General features: G+C 48.3%; 1 protein-coding gene across 2 annotated transcripts in view; it reads right to left on the bottom strand.

The window, feature by feature from the left end:
• The window catches only part of STRIP2 (striatin interacting protein 2), a 121,024-nt gene that overhangs the window by 90,920 nt on the left and 10,801 nt on the right, over positions 1–19,303 (bottom strand). For both annotated transcript variants that reach the window (XM_077264411.1, XM_077264412.1), the window contains exon 5: positions 16,690–16,810. In XM_077264411.1, the coding sequence (XP_077120526.1) occupies positions 16,690–16,810 (121 nt within the window). The remainder of the gene's footprint in view (positions 1–16,689; positions 16,811–19,303) is intronic.

Genomic DNA, 19,303 nt, shown 5'->3' with positions numbered 1-19,303 from the left:
CAGCCCACGCAGTACATTGCGCAGCCCACGCAGTACATTGCGCAGCCCACGCAGTACATTGCGCAGCCCACGCAGTACATTGCGTAGCCCACGCAGTACATTGCGCAGCCCGCGTAGTACATTGCGCAGCCCGCGTAGTACATTGCGCAGCCCGCGTATTATACTGCGCAGCCCACGTATTATACTGCGCAGCCCACGTATTATACTGCGCAGCCCACGTATTATACTGCGCAGCCCACGTATTATACTGCGCAGCCCACGTATTATACTGCGCAGCCCACGTAGTATATTGCGCAGGCCACGTTGTATATTGCACAGCCCACGTATATAGCAATGTGGGCATGATATCCCTGTTAAAAAAAAAAAAAAAAAAAAATTAAAATAAAAAATAGTTATATACTCACCTTCCGTTGGCGCCTGGATCCAGGCAGCGGTTACCGACGCTTGGGATCCACCGAAGCTCCGCCGAGTCGCTGGCCGCCATCTTCCTTTCCCAGGATGCATTGCGAAATTACCCAGAAGACTTAGCGGCCTCGCGAGACCGCTAAGTCTTCTGGGTAATTTCGCAATACATCGCCGGGAACGGAAGTTGGCGGCCGGCGCCAGCGGCTCGACGAACTACGGAGGGCGAGTATAGCAGGTTTTTTGTTTTTTTATTATTTTTAACATTACATTTTTTTACTATTGATGCCGCATAGGCAGCATCAATAGTAAAAAAATGGGGACACACAGGGTTAATAGCAGCGGTTACGGAGTGCGTTACCCGCGGCATAACGCGGTCCGTTACCGCCGGCATTAACCCTGTGTGAGCGGTGAGCGGACAGCGTATGCGGGCGCTGGGCAGTGAGTGCGGGGAGTAAGGAGCGGCCATTTTCTTCCGGACTGTGCCCGTCGCTGATTGGTCGTGGCAAAACAGCCTCGACCAATCAGCGACTTGGATTTCCATGACTGACAGAGGCCGCGACCAATGAATATCCGTGACAGACAGAAGGACAGACAGACAGACAGAAAGACGGAAGTGACTCTTAGACAATTATATAGTAGATATATATCTGCAGTCTAAGGGTAAGTTCACGCAGGGCGTTTTTGTGGTTTTGTTGCGTTTTTTATGCAAATTTTCAGCTGCTGTTTACAGTACCAGCAAAGCCTATGAGATTACAGAAACCTCATGCACACACATTGGTTTTTTGTGTGATCAGTATTTTGTGCTTTGCTGCGTTTCCTGGACATAGAGCATGTCACTTCTTTCAGCGTTTTTCACCCATTGCCTTGAATGGATGTTGAAAAAATGCCGCAAACACGCAGGCATCATTATTTGCTGCATTTTTGCTGCTGAAAATTCAAGGCAAAAAAAAAAAAAAAAAAAAACGCACCAAAAATGCAAATACACAACAACAAAAAACGCACCAAAAACGCCCCCAAAACCTGCATTTTTGATGCAGCTTCTTTCCTGCCAAGAAAATCAGGTTTTGCTGCAGAAAAAAAAAAAAGCAGCAAAAACGCCCTGTGTGAACTTACTCTGTACATAGTGACTTAAAAATCCAAGGAGCTGAATATTTTTGTATCTATTTTGTTACATTACAACCGATGTTTAAATATTTTTGCAATCTGATTTGTGTGACGCATCAGCACTAAATAGTGCAAGTTGGTGAAGTGGCAAAATACAGGCAGAAATGAAATTTATGGGATCAAAACTAAAAATTGTCATGTGCATATCTAGTCACCTATTTTGCTACGGTTTCTCCAAAATTTCAGGTGCAAACAATTATTTTCGTAAGTCACATGTTTAGTGAAAGGACGTCCAGCTGTGTGCAATCTGTGACACACACACACACACACACACACACACACACACACACACACACACACACACACACACACCTACCTTTTATGTAAAGGCCCCGTCTCACTAAGCGATTTACCAACGATCACGACCAGCGATACGACCTGGCCGTGATCGTTGGTAAGTCGCTGGGGAGCTGTCACACAGACCGCTCTCCAGCGACCAACGATCAGGGGAACGACTTCGGCATCGTTGAAACTGTCTTCAACGATGCCGAAGTCCCCCTGCAGCACCCGGGTAACCAGGGTAAACATCGGGTTACTAAGCGCAGGGCCGCGCTTAGTAACCCGATGTTTACCCTGGTTACCAAAAAAAACAAACACTACATACTCGCCTTTCGGTGTCCAGGTCCCTTGCCGTCTGCTTCCTGCTCTGACTGAGATCCGGCCGTACACTGAGAGCAGAGCGCAGCGGTGACGTCACCGCTGTGCTCTCACTTCTCACTGTACGGCCGGCAGTCAGTGAGAGCAGGAAGCAGACGGCGAGGGACCTGACGGACATCAGAAGGCGAGTATGTATTGTTTGTTTTTCTTTACATTTACGCTGGTAACCAGGGTAAACATCGGGTTACTAAGCGCGGCCCTGCGCTTAGTAACCCGATGTTTACCCTGGTTACCAGTGAAGACATCGCTGGATCGGTGTCACACACACCGATTCAGCGATGTCAGCGGGGCCTCAACGACCAAAAAAAGGTCCAGGCCATTCCGACACGACCAGCGATCTCGCAGCAGGGGCCTGATCGCTGGTACGTGTCACACATAGCGAGATCGCTACTGAGGTCGCTGTTGCGTCACAAAACTTGTGACTCAGCAGCGATCTCGCTAGCGATCTCGCTATGTGAGACGGGGCCTTAAGGCCACAGAGGCTGCACCACCATTAATCAAGAGACATCACTAACCAAACAACACCATGAAGACCAAGGAGATCTCCAAACAAGTCAGGGACAAAGTTGTTGAGAAGTACAAGTCAGCAGGGGGCGGATTATAATAGGGTCAATCTGGGCGGTAGCCCAGGGTCCAGTGGTGTGGGGGGGTGCCCTGGGCTACCGCTCAGATTGCCCGCCGCCATCAGGGCATTACTGCCCTGACTGGCGTATGGGCCCGGTGGGCAGAGGGGGCCCGCATCGGGTCAGTCTCATCTGTTCACTGGGCCCCTACCGGCGCTGCGGCATTTAAACGCTATTGATGTGCGCCCGCGCGCCTGCACGTCAATAGTTAACAGCCGCCAACCAATCGGAGGCTGGCAGCTGACATCAGCCGCAGCGCGCACGTCGCCGGCGTCTGACGTCATTGTCCGTTGCCGGCGGGTGCGCGCTGCTGGAGGGAGCTTCGCCGCTGGAGCACAAACAGGTGAGGAGAACTTTTTTCTTTTTTTTTTTTTGAACGGAAATCCGGGGGGCCCGGGCCAGAATGCTGGACACACTGGGGCCAAAGATGCTGGACACACTGGGGGCAGGACTGGAGACATGGGCAGAATGTAGATACGGGGCATGATTGGAGACACGGGCAGAATGAAAGACATGGGGTAGGATTGGAGACAGATTGTGCAGGATCATGGGCAGGATGGATACGATGGAGACTGATGGGGAGATCATGTGGGGCAGGATGGATACTCATGAGGGCAGGATGGGAGAACATATAGCTGAAGCCAGGAATGAGATACACGGGGCCAGGATGAGGGATATTATTATTACCATAGGGGCTAATTAAGGGATATTATTACTGCAGTGATGTATTTATTTTATTTTTTGAGGACACTGTTTTAAATGGGGGGGGGGGGGCGGTCCTGTTACTGTGTAGAGTGACACTATGTCGCCTCTTTTTCTTCATGTGGTGTAATGTAGAAGTTGGGAAAAATTAAGTAATGTGTTCTGCAAGCGGAGCTCGAGATAACTTATTTCCTGCAGCGACAAGTCCTGGCTGGATGAAGTGATGGCGGTCTGTGCTGGATGAAAGATGAAGGACTTCACCTAGAGACGTCACTGGTGAGTCAGTGTTACCTATACACTGTATACTATATACAGAGGTCCTGTGTATAATGTCACCAGTGATCACTACATTACCTCTACACAGACACTGCATACTAAGTACAGCTCTCCTGTGAATACTGGCACTTATGGTGATAGGAAGAAAAAAAAAAACGCAATACTAACTGAAGGGTAAATTGACTAGATCAATGGATGTTTGACAGGTTATAGTTTCACACAGCAACTATTTTTCTGAAATATTCTGGTCCAGGTATATGATGACCCCGTCGCATGACCACAGTGTCTGAACAGCCCAGGGCCCTGGCTACCCTTAATCCACCCCTGCAAGTCAGGGTTGAGTTACCGTATATACTCGAGTATAAAACTACGTTCACACTTGCGTCGGTACAGGTCCGTCGCAATGTGTCGGGCCAACGTACGTGAAATTTTTGCATGACGTGGGCAGCGGATGCTGTTTTTCAACGCATCCGCTGCCCATTCTGAAGTCCGGAGAGGAGTTTTAGAAAATGGCGGACACGACGGACAAAAAAAACGTCCACTTGAACGTTTTTTGTGACGACGGTCCGCCAAAACGACGGACGCGACGTGTGGCAATCCGTCGCTAAGACAAGTCTATGGGCAAAAAACGCATCCTGCGAGCACATTTGCAGGATCCGTTTTTTGCCCAAAACGACGGCTGTCCGGGGACGAATATGAATCGACGGGTCATTAATACAAGTCTATGGGAAAAACGACGGATTGTGACGAATTCGAAAAAACGCAAGTATGAAAGTAGCCTAAGCCGACCTGAGTAGCTAATTTTGCAACCAAAAAAAAAAAAAACTAGGAAAACTTAATGATTCAAGTATAAGCCTAGGGAGGAAAAATACAGCAGCTACCGGTAAATGTCAAAAATAAAAATAGATACCAATAAAAGTAAAATTAATTGAGACATCAGTAGGTTAAGTGTTTTTGAATATCCATATTGAATCAGGAGCCCCATATAATGCTCCATACAGTTCATGATGGGCCCATAAGATGCTCCATATTAAAATATGCCCCATATAATGCTGCACAAATACTGATTATGGCCCCATAAGATGCTCCATATAACAATGTGCCACGTGTCATGCTGCTGCAATGGAAAAAAAAAAAAAAAAAAAAGGACATACTCACCTCTCGTTGTTGCCTGCTGCTCCTCGGCGTCCCAACTCTCCGCAGTGACTGTTCAGGCAGAGGGCGGCGCGCACACTAATACATCATCGCGCCCTCTGACCTGAACAGTCACTGCAGAGGACGCGGAAGACGGGGCGGCGGTGGAACGAGGAAAGGTGAATATGAAATACTCACCTGCTCCCGGCACGGTCCCTGGCAGCTTCTCCCGGACAGATGGTCTCCGGGAGCTGACAGCTTATTCCTCTGTTCAGCGGTCACTTTCACTGCTCATTACAGTAATGAATATGCGGCTCCACCCCTATGGGAGTGGAGTCCATATTCATTACTTTAACGAGCGGTACCAGTGACCGCTGAACAGGGGAAGAAGCTGCCGGCGCTGGAGACCATGGGACAGGCAGGGACCACGCCAGGAGCAGGTGAGTATGTGACAGTCGTCGCTCCCCGTCACCCGCTGACCATGACTCGAGTATAAGCTGAGAGGGGCACTTTCAGCCCAAAAAAATGGGCTGAAAATCTTGGCATGTACATATATGAATGTGCACGCGTGTGTGTCCTGGATTGGCATCTGCACTGTCGCAGCTACAGCCACAAAATTTCGCAGTCACACGTCTGGACCTCGAGAGCGTCATAGGCTATGTTGCGAGGCAAAATTTTAACCCCGCGCTTTCCAATTCACCAAACAATTTTGCCCCCATCTACATAATGGGGAAAAAAAGTGAAAGGAAAAGTGTTGGAGGCAAATTGACAGCTGCCAGATGTGAACAAGGGGGACTTAAAGAATGAGAGCGATGGCGCCAAAGAGTATATACCGTACAGTTGCTAAGGTGGGGCCCCGACATGGGATAATCATCACACATGGGGATATGAACACGAACACACACACACACACACACACACACACACGATGCGCCAAACACACCAAGTGCTTGAACACATATACCACCCTCAGCACACATTTCACCACACATACACCAACCTCACCACATAAAAGTCGAAACACAAAAGTCACCGCTCAAAACTCGCCACACGCAAAATTTACCACATGCAAAACTCGCCACACGTGCAAAACTAGGCTCACGCAAAACTAGCCACACGTGCAAAACTCACCTCATGGAAAACTCGCCACACGTGGAAAATTTGCCACATGCACAAAAGTTAAATACATACAGGTATATACAGGAGGAGATGACATACAGCAGGTATATACTATTTACAGGGGAGATGACATACAGGTATACACTATATACAGGAGATGACATACAGGTGTATACTATATATAAGGGAGATGACAAACATGTATATACTGAGGGGAAAATGAGAGGTGTGAGGTGGAAATGAAAAGGTGTGAGTGCAAAATGAGAGGAGTGAGGGAAAATAGTGGAGTGATCGGAAAATGACAGATATGAGGTCGAAATGATAAGTGTTAGGGGGGAATGAGAGGAGTGAGGGGGGAAATAAGAGCAGTGAGGTGCTGTAACTAACCACAGATACTTACTATGCCCAGGCAATGAGGCAATGCCAGGCTCTTCGGCTAGTGTATGTATGTGTATATATATATATATATATATATATATATATATATATATATATATATATATATATATATATATATATATATACACACACACACACACACACACACAGTACAGACCAAAAGTTTGGACACACCTCATTTAAAGATTTTTCTGTATTTTCATGACTATGAAAATTGTACATTCACACTGAAGGCATCAAAACTATGAATTAACCCATGTGGAATTATATACTTAACAAAAAAGTGTGAAACAACTGAAATTATGTCTTATATTTTAGGTTCTTCAAAATAGCCACCTTTTGCTTTGATGACTGCTTTGCACACTCTTGGCATTCTCTTGATCAGCTTCAAGAGGTAGTCACCGGGAATGGTTTTCACTTCACAGATGTTCCCACCGTGAAGCATGGTGGAGGAGGTGTGATGGTGTGGGGATGCTTTGCTGGTGACACTGTTGGGGATTTATTCAAAATTGAAGGCACACTAACCAGCATGGCTACCACAGCATCTTGCAGCGGCATGCTATTCCATCCGGTTTAGTTTGCGTTTAGTTGGACCATCATTTATTTTTCAACACGACAATGACCCCAAACACACTTCCAGGCTGTGTAAGGGCTATTTGACCAAGAAGGAGAGTGATGGGATGCTACGCCAGATGACCTGACCTGCACAGTCACCAGACCTGAACCCAATCGAGATGGTTTAGGGTGAGCTGGACCGCAGAGCGAAGGCAAAAGGGCCAACAAGTGCTAAGCATCTCTGGGAACTCCTTCAAGATTGTTGGAAGACTATTCCCGGTGACTACCTCTTGAAGCTCATCAAGAGAATGCCAAGAGTGTGCAAAGCAGTCATCAAAGAAATAGGTGGCTACTTTGAAGAACTTAGAATATAAGACATAATTTCAGATGTTTCACACTTTTTTGTTAAGTATATAATTCCACATGGGTAATTTCATAGTTTTGATGCCTTCAGTGTGAATGTACAATTTTCATAGAATTGAAAATACAGAAAAATCTTTAAATGAGACGGTGTGTCCAAACTTCTGGTCTGTAATAAATTAATATATATATATATATATATATATATATATATATATATATATATATCTATCTATATATATATATATATATATATATATATATATATCTATATATATATCTATATATATATAATTGTCTAAGGGTTTTTCCGTCTGTCTGTCTGTCTGTCTGTCTGTCTGTCTGTCTGTCTGTCTGTCTGTCCTGGAAATCCCGCGTCTGATTGGTCGAGGCCGCCAGGCCTCGACCAATCAGAGAGGGGCACAGCATGGCGACGATGATGTCATAATGGAAATCCCGCGTGTCTGATTGGTCGAGGCCGCCAGGCCTCGACCAATCAGCGACGGGCACAGTCTGCCGCGAATTCTGGAATCATCATTGTCCATATACTACGGGGACATGCATATTCTAGAATACCCGATGCGTTAGAATCGGGCCACAGTCTAGGCCTCGACCAATCAGCGACGGGCACAGTATCGACATAGATGTCATAATGGTTGCCATGGCGACGATGATGTCATAAAGGTTGCCTCGACCAATCAGCGACGGGCACAGTCTGCCGCAAATTCTGGAATCATCATTGTCCATATACTACGGGGACATGATGCATATTCTAGAATACCCGATGCGTTAGAATCGGGCCACAGTCTAGTATCTATATAATTGTCTAAGGGTTTTTCCGTCTGTCTGTCTGTCTTTCTGTCTGTCCTGGAAATCCCGCGTCTCTGATTGGTCAAGGCCGCCAGGCCTCGACCAATCAGCGACGGGCACAGCATGGCGACGATGATGTCATAATAGAAATCCCACGTCTCTGGATTGGTCGAGGCCGCCAGGCCTTGACCAATCAGCGACGGGCACAGTACCGACGTAGATGTCATAATGGTTGCCATGGCGACGATGATGTCATAAAGGTTGCCTCGACCAATCAGCGACGGGCACAGTCTGCCGCGAATTCTGGAATCATCATTGTCCATATACTACGGGGACATGCATATTCTAGAATACCCGATGCGTTAGAATCGGGCCACAATCTAATATATATATATATATATATATATATATATATATATATATATAAAATTTATATGGGAAAAAAAAAAAAAATTAAAAAAACAAACAAACAAAAAAAACACCACACCCCAAACTCTGACGATCTCCGAAGCACCATCAAATCTATTATCATCAAATGGAAAGATTATGGTACCACAACAAACCTGCCAAGAGAGAGTTGCCTAGCAGGCTGAGTACATGTGGGGGTTGCCTGGTTGCTAGGGAATCCCAATATGTAATCAAGCTGGCTAGTAGCTGTAAATCATTCAGCTGCCATGATGAAACCAAAATCTCCGAGCAGTCATAAATGCTCGGAGGTCACCCGAGCAACGAGTACACTCGCTCATCACTATTGCCTACCAAAAACAGGATTTTTGGTTGCTTACCGTAAAATCTGTTTCTCGGAGCCTTCATTGGGGGACACAGGAACCATGGGTGTATGCTGCTGCCACTAGGAGGCTGACACTATGCAAATAAAAAAGTTAGCTCCTCCTCTGCAGTGTACACCCTACCGACAGGAAGTAGGATATTCAGTTAGTGAGAAAGCAGTAGGAGAAACAACGTGTAAATGAGAAAGAATAATAATAATCTTCAATTATACAGCGCCAAAGACTGTAAAGCGCTGCTTAAGTTTGAACAGTTTCAAACCCTCAAAGAGCGTTCAAAGAACACAAACTTTAACAGTATAACACAATAAACAGAGCTGTTCAACATGGGAGGGTGCTGTGTCCCCCAATGAAGGCTCCGAGAAACAGATTTTACGGTAAGCAACCAAAAATCCTGTTTTCTCTATCGCCTCTCATTGGGGGACACAGGAACCATGGGACGTCCCAAAGCAGTCCCTGGGGTGGGAACAGCAGAAAACTCCATTCAGGTCAGAGGACACATCACTGCCGCCTGCAGGATCCTCCCGCCTAGGCTGGCAACTGCCGAAGCGCAGGTATATAACATTTGGCAAACCTTGGAGGCCGACCGGCCTCTTGGCGTGCCGTCTGGAATGACAAATAGACGGTCCGTCTTCCTAAAGAAGGCGATCCTAGATAAATAGATCCTCACCGCCCTGACCAGGCATAGCCTGCTCAGCGAACGACCCCAGAGAATCGGTCGGAGCAGGACAAAGGTGGGACGGACGATCTTACTAAAGTAGAAGGAGCGATGAAGGCCGTAAAACTACCCTATCCTGGTGAAGAATCCAAGAAGTGGGGCGACAGGAGAGAGCCACCAACTCCGAGGATAATGGAGGAAAAGGCCACCAGAAAACGCTACCCTTCAGGACAGAAAACAGACAGTGAGACCTCATGGGGGGGGCTCAAGGGGGGAACCCCACTGAGCCTCCAGAACAAGATTGAGGTCCCAGGGATCCACGAGAGTCTGGTACGGGGGAGCCGCATGTGCCACTTCTTGAAGAAAAGATCTGATCTGAGAACTGAACGGATATAAATCTCTGTACCGTGGTAGCCAGTAGCTAAGGACTACTGAAAGGGACTTCAGAAAAGGAATGGCAAGGGATGCTATCTGACCCTTTAGAGAACTAAGGGCAAGGCCAGCATCAAGTCCCGCCTAGAGAAAACGGCCAAAATGGAAGGTTTCAGGGGCAAAGCTGTTAAATCGAGCCACCAAGAACTCTGTGGCAGATCGGTCCTTAGTACAGACGATCTGGCCTGTCTGGGGCCTGCAGTGGGAGTCCACGAGGATATGAACGATCTCAGCAACCAGAACCTTCTGGGCCAATCTGGTGCGGTCAGAATGATCGGAACCCCCTCCGCATTGAGCTTCAACAGCCTGGGAAGGAAGGGAAGGGAGGAACAAATAGGGAAGTACAAAATGCGACCCAGGAATGGTCAAAGTATCGGTATCCGCAACAAGAGGATCACCGACCTGGAGACAAAAAGTGGAACCTTGCTAAGCAGTCGGGACGCCAGGAGATCCGCGTCCGGAGTTTTCCATCAAGGCAAAATTGAAGGAAGGCCCCCTGAAGAAGGGACCATTCTCCTGCCGTAAGGCCCTCGTGGCAGAGAAAACACCTAGTTGACCACGACGGGGATATGCACTGCGGATAGTGCCGAAAAGGTCGCCTCTGCCCAGGAGGATGATCTTGGATACCTCCGCCATTGCCAAGAGACTCTGAATCCCTTCCTGGTAATAGACATATGCCACAATCAAGGCATTGGACGTCTGGATTCTGACTGGCAGACCTCTGAGAAGCCTTTCACAGTGACTCAGAGATAGAGGAATGGCCCCTATCTCAAGGGTGTCGATCGGCAAAGAGAACTCTTGCTCCAACCAATGCCCCCATCACTGACAGATGGCGAGAAACCACATCTCAGCCAGGAAGGCGGGTGACCGTCGTCACCACCTGCCTTGGAAGGACCGGACCTGGGGAATGAGAGGGAATGTTCCGACCAATGTCCCCATCACTGTGACAGCCACCAGTTGAGAGGCTATTGGAATCAAATGGAAACCCGGATCAGGGATCCAGAGACCGTACAGACGTGTCCCACTGAAAAAGGATGGCCTGCTGAAGTGGTCTCAAGTGGAACAGCGTAAAAGAGAACGCTCCCGATGCTGTCACCATGCGTCACAGTACCGTCATTGCTGAACGGAAGGAAGGCAGCTGAAGGCCTTGCAGAGGGCGTATGTAGAATTGCCCGCTTCTCCTCGAGAAGAAAAACCCCCGACTGACGGTGTCGAACAACATGCCTAAGAGGACAAAACGCTGACTCGGAATAAGAAAAGACTTTGTTCTGATGGCCAGCCACCAGAAACGGGACAGGGAGTCGAGGACAATGGTCAGACTCACCTGGGCCTGAGAGAGAGGCAGAGGCATGATGAGGAAGCACTAGGCCCCTGATCCTCAATATGGCCATAAATGTGGCCATGATCTCTATGAAGACACCAGGAGCGGTCGCAAGACCGAGCGGCAGGACGACAAACCAGAAATGACCCTTCTGCGTCGCGAAACGCAGGAAAACTCAGGTGTGCTGGGAAAATCAGGGCATGGAGCAAGGCATCTTGGATATCCATGGAGCACAGGAATTCCTGTGGATCCATGGGAGCCAGAACCCTACAGAGGAAATCCATCCAGAAATGCCGCATGCGGAACCTTCTGTTCACTAACTTCAGAGCCAGGGTGGGTCGAGCTGCGCCGCTCTTCTTCGGCACTACAAGCAGGATTGAATAGAAACCTGTGAAGCGTTCCTGCTGTGGGATGGAAACGATAACCTCCGAACAAAGAAGGAAGGTAATGGACGCAAAGAAAACCTGGGATCAAAGGAGGATTTTTAGAGGGCGAGATTCGAAGAAGCGATTTCGGGCCGCGAAGCGAACCCTACCTTGTATCCAGAGGACACCACCTCCCTGATCTAAGCGTCCTCCACCGAGGCCAGCCAAACATTTCTGAACAAAACAGGAGACGCCCGCCCAAACTGAAGGGAACGCTGGGCCCCTAGCCAGAGTTCTGCCGAGGAAGATCTGCCAGATCTAGGCCTGGTGGACAAACTATGGGAGTTGCGGGGACGCCAGGAAGGGGTAGGCTTAAAGGAAGCCTTTTGTCTAGCCAGACGAGATCGCGGTCTGTGTTAGCTAGAGGAATCTTCCGACACTGCAAAACAGCGAAAAGACAAGGGAGCTCGTGCCTCCCGTGGCGTCCTTAATAATTTGTTCCAGCATGTAGCCAAAGAGACGGGCCCCCTGGAAGGGGAGTCTGGTAAGGGACTTCTTGAAGACAAGTCCGCCTGCCGGGAGTAGAGCCGAATATTCCGTCGGATGGCCCCCATATTGCTGGACGTGTGAGTTGCACAAGCCGCACATCTGGGGAGACAGATACCAAATATTTCCCTGCACAGGAAATCTGGTCCGTCAGGTCGGCTAGCTCTCCCAGAGGAGCTCCAGCCGGGGTGCTCTTACAAGGCTGATTAATCCATCTAGCTATAGTCCTTGAGACCAAGGTAGAGGTGATGGCCGACAAAGTAGAAGCAGCCGTTTCAAAGGCTGATTTATCCAGCGATTCTAGAATTGTTGTAGAATTGCCCGCTTCTCCTATCCTTGGAACCCATGAGGGAAGTGGAGGGGCCAAGTTGGTAGCCAGTCTGGGGACTGACAAGTCCACAATTGACCGCATCCTGCCGTCTGTTAGCGATGAGCTCAGACGAGAAGGAATATAGGATGCAGAGATGCTTCCCTGTCTGAAGCATCTGGTATGGTTCGCCTTTCCCCTGACAAGTACCACCACAAATTCAGTGAGTGGGGCAAAGACCTTGGAAGGTGGTTTTGACCGTCTAAACGAAACCGCCTATCCTGCGGGTTCCGTAGAGGTATCCATGATGCTTAAGGTCTGGTTTATTGCAACAATAAGGTTATACCTGTTGAGAACCAAGTCTGAAACATCCTTTGCAAACATGACAGAGGACGCCCGTCTCTCTCTCTCTCTTGAGAGAGAGAGAGGAGGATCAGGAAGAGGGATCTCACCGTTCCAGACCGGAGGGCGAGAAGGAAGGTGTCAGACGTCCATGGAGCTGATGGTGGACGTCCTCGTCTCCTCCAACCGACAGGCTCTGGTGGGCGAGTGGGTGGGTGACGGAACTGGGACCGAACTTCTAAGCACGCTTGTGCGCTAGGATCATGGTCCTGCTGTCGGATCTGTGCGGATACGGGGTGGCAGTACATGCCGTACTCATAGTCCCTAATGTGGGAATACAGGTGTGAATATTCACCCTGTATCCCTCCGAAAAAGGAACCTAGAATTTCGCTCCTGTCTGGATCTCTTGTGCCAGAGTTGAAGAGGCCAGACGGAGAATCCTGTGACCCACTGGCAACTGCGGTCAAGCACAGACCCCAGGGTCGTGACATCCTGGTGTCTCGGTCTCGCCCGGCGAGGGGACTCCTGGACGGACAGTGGAGTTGCTGCAGCAGGAGAACGGAACGCTGTCTTTTTATGATTAGGCCTGGGAGCAGACCCACTAAATGATTAGGGGAAACAGGAGAGGGGAGTAATGGACTGCATGGCAGAGCTACTCACAGCAATAGTAGGGTCCTGTAGACTGCTCCCGGCTGTAGCTGCGGCCAGATCACGGCACAGGTCCAGGGCACCAGCAGGGAGACGGAGGATGCAGGGGACCCAGTCACCGGGTCCGGAAGAGAACGCTCCTCAGCAAGACAGCGGCGATCCCAGGCCGAATGGGGCGGCTAGAAGTGGGCGGAGCTAGCCGCTCTGTACCAGGGGAGCACCAAGATGGCGCCGGTGGGCGGCTCTGACAGTCGGGCGGGAGAAAAGCCCGCCCGACAGAGGAGGAAGTGGGCGGAGTCAGCCCCGGAAGAGTAGGCCTGAGTAGAAGCCGGGGGCTAAATTAGGAACCGCCGACCGCCGGAGAGTGCAGGGAAGTGCCGCGGCACCGGCACCGGATAGCGGAAGATCGGCGCGGCAGCTGCCAGACCGTCGCAAGAGCGCGGCCTAAGGTTAGTTGCCGGAAGTAGGCCCCGGGGAAGCCGGGGCCTAAATTAGGAACCGGCGACCGCCGGAGAGTGCCGCGGCGCCGGCGCGGCAGCCTGCAAGGGAGCGCGGCCGCAGGCTAGCACATCGCCAGGAATGGGCCCCGGAAGGAGCCGGGTCCCAAATTAGGCCAAAAACGGCGACCGCCAGAAGGGGCCGCGGCGGTTAAAAGAGCACGGCTGTCAGAAAATCAGCCGCTTCGGACAATGTCCTTGCTGCCCACTCCTAAAGGGGATACTCACCTAAAACATCCCACGTCGTCCATTACTAACCTCAAACCTTGTGAAGGTATCAGACGTCCATGTGAGCTGCTGATGGACGTCCTCGTCTCCTCCGACCGACAGGCTCTGGTGGGCGAGTGGGTGGGGGACGGAGCCAGGACCGGACTTCTGAGCACGCTTGTGTGCTAGGATCTTGGTCCTGGATAGGGATCTATGAGGATACGGGGTGGCAGTACACGCCGTACTCATAGTCCGCTATGTGGGACTACAGGTGTGACTGTTCACCCTGTATCCCTTCGGAAAAACCTGAAAAGAAACGACGCACATTGAGGTAGATAAGGGTCTAATGAAAGACCCGTGTCCACCTCCTACTGACACTAAGCTAAACTGAATATCCTACTTCCTGTCGGTAGGGTGTACACTGCAGAGGAGGAGCTAACTTTTTTATTTGCATAGTGTCAGCCTCCTAGTGGCAGCAGCATACACCCATGGTTCCTGTGTCCCCCAATGAGAGGCGATAGAGAAACTCTCTACTTTTTACATTGATGACCTATCCTTAGTGGCAAGATGTGGAAAGCTCAGAGACTTACCCAAAGCATCTTTCAGATGTAATTGCCTCAAAAGGCAGCTCTACAAAGTACTAACTTTGGAGAGGGGAATAGTTATAGACACTGAAGTTTTCAGTTATTTTGACTCATTTATTGTTTTTTTTTTTTTACGGTGAAGAAAAGGTTTACAGCTGTAGTTATGTTCTTTACATGAACTGATGTAAAAGCCTAAAAAAAAAAAACTGTGAAATTCCAGGTTGTGATAGGAAAACGCAGAAAATGTCAAAGGGGGAGGAATACTTTTGCAAGCCACTGTGCAAGCTCTTTCCAACCAACCTTGCAAGCGCTGCTCTGAAGCTGGCACAGAAGCACACTGTTACTTTCCAATCCTGGATAGCTTCAGTACCACCAATCTTCTTCGACACTGCAGAGGCAAAGCTGCCTCTGTTAGCACCCTCGAAGAGTGAAGGGGCTCAGCCATGATTCTAGCCAGAACTGTCAAGTCATCAGGAGCGCAATGCACCACAGCAAGCAGGAAGCCTAGAGGCTGGACAAAGGTGCACTCCTCTGGAAGAAGGTGAGGATAACACTAACTTGGACAAGTGAAGTGATGTTTTTAGAAAAGAATAGGTAAAGATGACATGTTTATAAGGGAGTTCAAAAGGAAACCTATATAGAATAAGCTTCCCCTAGTGGTGGCTGCAGACTGGTAACTTTACCATTTAACCCCTTGGAATAGTGAAGGGATGTAACTGGAGCTCTATATCAGAAAAATAGCTCAAACTCCTATAAAAATACTCCTATATATTGTGAGGCAGTGACTGGTGTTAAATGTCAGGGTTACTGTGTGTTCCCCCAAGATGCGCACGGAGGCGTATTGAGGCCATGAGAGTGCATTGCAGTCAGAGGCGTAGCTGTGGTTGCAATGCAGACTAAGGTAGGTATAGGTCTTGGACATGCTGGTTGTCCAAGGCAGATTCAGGGAAAACCTGCTTTGGGCTTTGGTGTTGAAATAGACTGCAGATGCCAGTGTTGCAGTCCGTTTCATTCCTGGCCGGGTTTTCCATGTGGCCGAAGGCCAGAGGTTGCTAGTTAAAAACCCTGCAGTATAGGGTTTCGGTGTGTCAGGGTCAAAGTCAATGTCAGACTGGGGTATGCTAGAAGGCAGAGCAGTCGGCTCTGCAGTGCTCCTTTGTGAGGAAACACAGGCAAGCAGAGCCAAGCAGCCAGGGGAGCTGAGACACTTGGCACCTACAGTGTGCACAGCAATGCAGTCACCCACGGTAACTGTTCAGTGGTGGACTGGTGTGTTTAGTGACTAAACCGGAGGATATGGTTCCCGGATGCGATCTGGAGGATATCGTGTATTGTGTAATGCTGTGAGTAGAACATTAACACGGTGGTGCAGTCGCCTACGGCAACTGGTCTCAAGAGGAGGAGTGGAGTGTTTAGCGACTGTAATCCAGAGGATATGTGAATGGCTGCGATCCAGAGGTGGACTATCCTGGTTCCCAGCTGCGATCCGGAGGATATCATGTGCGGTGTTTTTTTAGAGTTGAACATTAAAGAGACGGTTTTGCTTTGAACTTTGTTGGGTCACTGCCTCATCACAGCATCAGGTGCTACTGCAGCACAACAATATACATACATACACACACACACACACACACACACACACACACACACACACACACAATAGTAGATGTTAATTTAACTGGGAATCTAGAAGCCAGGCATTACATTGATGGCCACGGTCATGAATTATTCATACAATTCAGGTTTCTTCATTCAATAGTACACGTTTTATAAAAGATCTCCAATAAACATACGCAATCTCCATGTTCAGCAGTTCCAGGAAGACAGCAAATGTTCCCATCTGGTAGAGAAGGAAGCAGTTGTAGCGCGACCAGCAGAGAACATCCGATTCACTTTCACACTCTCCGTAGACACCTGGCCAGGAAACAAATTATAGATGTCAGCCAATGAGCTTACTACTTCATCAGGAATGAGATCCCTGGGGAAGAAAGATGCCCTGCAAAGGGTAAACCTACTTGCAAAATGAGCTTTATTTAAAAGTAATTCCTTAAAACTTATGTATGTAGAAAAGGAGCCACATTGCAAACATACGAAAAGGTAACGTTTTGGTCAATACAAAAGAGAAGACAAGGTTGAGAACAAACATCGGAGGGTCACCAGAATACAAAAATACTATTCAACAGAATGAAGAATCGCAGAGCTTCATCCATGACAGATTTATACAGCCTAGCATACATTATACACCTTCATATTACAAATGTCAGACATGCATTGGTGAAGTGGGGCAAGCCTCTAGATAATCTTGCACTTGCTTTTACAATAGTTCTCATTAAAAGGTTTACCATGTAGGAGCTTTGAGCAGTGGATAGCCTGTGCAACTTGCTGTTGTGCGACAATTTTAGATTTTATTATACAGCAAAATCACAGAAGACTATTTTTATGAATTGTTCCTAGGGTAACAATTATTGGGGAGGAATCATGTAGAAACCCCAATTTAAAAAGATACAATCTTTATTAATATTATCTTAAAACCCACCATCAGGTGGTATGTACACCCCACAAAAGAAACACACCGTGAGAAAAAGCACACACGACATTAGAAGGCACTGGGAATCCCGGGTGTTTTGCCTATGCTTATTCCTTCCTAACGGCGGAGGTTGGCACCCTAGGGGGTAGCGTTGTGGTGCCCCCGCTCAGCGATAACTATCCCTATGATTCCCTAGATGCACCCTATAAACAATCTATTGTCCCCACACAAGATAAAGGAACCACTAATACTAGACATAGGTCACACCTGCAGATAAAGGGAGCCTATACCCCAAGGTAGTTTAAAAACAATCAAGTACACATAGCTCTGGTGGCTTTCCTAGATACAGAAATATAATAGTTCTCGCAGAATAGCCCATACATTCTTATTGATCAAAAATGATATAATATCATAAATCAAGGTATATTATTATTATAGCACCATTTATTCCATGGCGCTTTACATGTGAGGAGGGGTATACATAATAAAAACAGGTACAATAATCTTGAACAATACAAGTCACAACTGGTACAGGAGGAGAGAGGACCCTGCCCACGAGGGCTCACAATCTACAAGGGATGGGTGAGGATACAGTAGGTGATGATAGAGCTGGTCGTGCAGTGGTTTGGTCGATCGGTGGTTACTGCAGGTTGTAGGCTTGCCGGAAGAGGTAGGTCTTCAGGTTCTTTTTGAAGGTTTTGATGGTAGGTGAGAGTCTGTTATGTTGTGGTAGAGAGTTCCAGAGTAGGGGTGATGCGTGAGAGAAATCTTGTATGCGATTGTGGGAAGAGGAGATAAGAGGGGAGTAGAGAAGGAGATCTTGTGAGGATCAGAGGTTGCGTGAAGGAAAGTACTGAGAGACGAGGTCACAGATGTATGGAGGAGACAGGTTGCGGATGGCTTTGTATGTCATGGTTAGGCTTTTGTACTGGAGTCTATGGGTAATGGGGAGCCAGTGAAGGGATTGACAGAGGGGAGAGGCCGGGGAATAGCGGGGGGACAGGTGGATTAGTCGGGCAGCTGAGTTTAGAATAGATTGGAGGGGTGCGAGAGTGTTCGAGGGGAGGCCACAGAGCAGGAGGTTACAGTAGTCGAGGCGGGAGATGATGAGGGCATAGACTAGGGTTTTTGCAGATTCTTAGTTTAGGAATGTACGGATCCGTGAAATATTTTTGAGTTGATGGCGGCAGGAAGAGGAGAGGGCTTGGAAATGCGGTTTGAAGGAGAGATCAGTATCAAGGATTACCCCGAGACAGCGAGCTTGTGGGATTGGGGAGAGTGGGCAGCAGTTTACTGTAATGGATAAATTCGTTGGGGGGGGGGGGGGGGGATGCGCGAGATGGGGGAAAGACAATGAATTCTGTTTTGTCCATGTTAAGTTTTAGAAATCTAGCGGAGAAGAAGGATGAAATAGCAGATAGACATTGAGGGATTCAATTGAGGGATTCACCTTCACTCAGAGTGTTATAACCTGTCGTTGGAAATCAAGGTACTCATCTGAAAAGGTATGCCACCCGCCTTCCATTGCCTCAACACGTTTCACCTTGGCGGCTCATCTGGAGGCCGATGCCAAATGGTGTGTCTTGATAAGGTATGATGTGCCAAAATCACAGAAGGCCAAATCGAAGATAAATCACCAAACAAGAACCAAATCGCATGAACTTGCATTGAAGACTATGGAAAATGAGAGGTGTTTGACTTGCAACCAGTGACAGAAAATTCGACACATTTGGAAATATTTGTGACTATGTCGCAGTAGGTCAGAGTACAGCATATGTGCTGTAGCAATGCAAAACTGCGATCTGAGTGTGATGCAACGCAATGTTTAACGCTAGTACATCCCCTTTCATAGTTTGACTCTTATTGTGGTGATCAACAAT

This window comes from Ranitomeya variabilis, chromosome 5 (genome assembly GCF_051348905.1).
Source record: "Ranitomeya variabilis isolate aRanVar5 chromosome 5, aRanVar5.hap1, whole genome shotgun sequence".
Lineage (NCBI taxonomy): Eukaryota > Metazoa > Chordata > Amphibia > Anura > Dendrobatidae > Ranitomeya > Ranitomeya variabilis.
The sequence above is the reverse complement of the archived record's forward strand: the minus strand, read 5'-3'. Positions and strand labels throughout refer to the sequence as shown.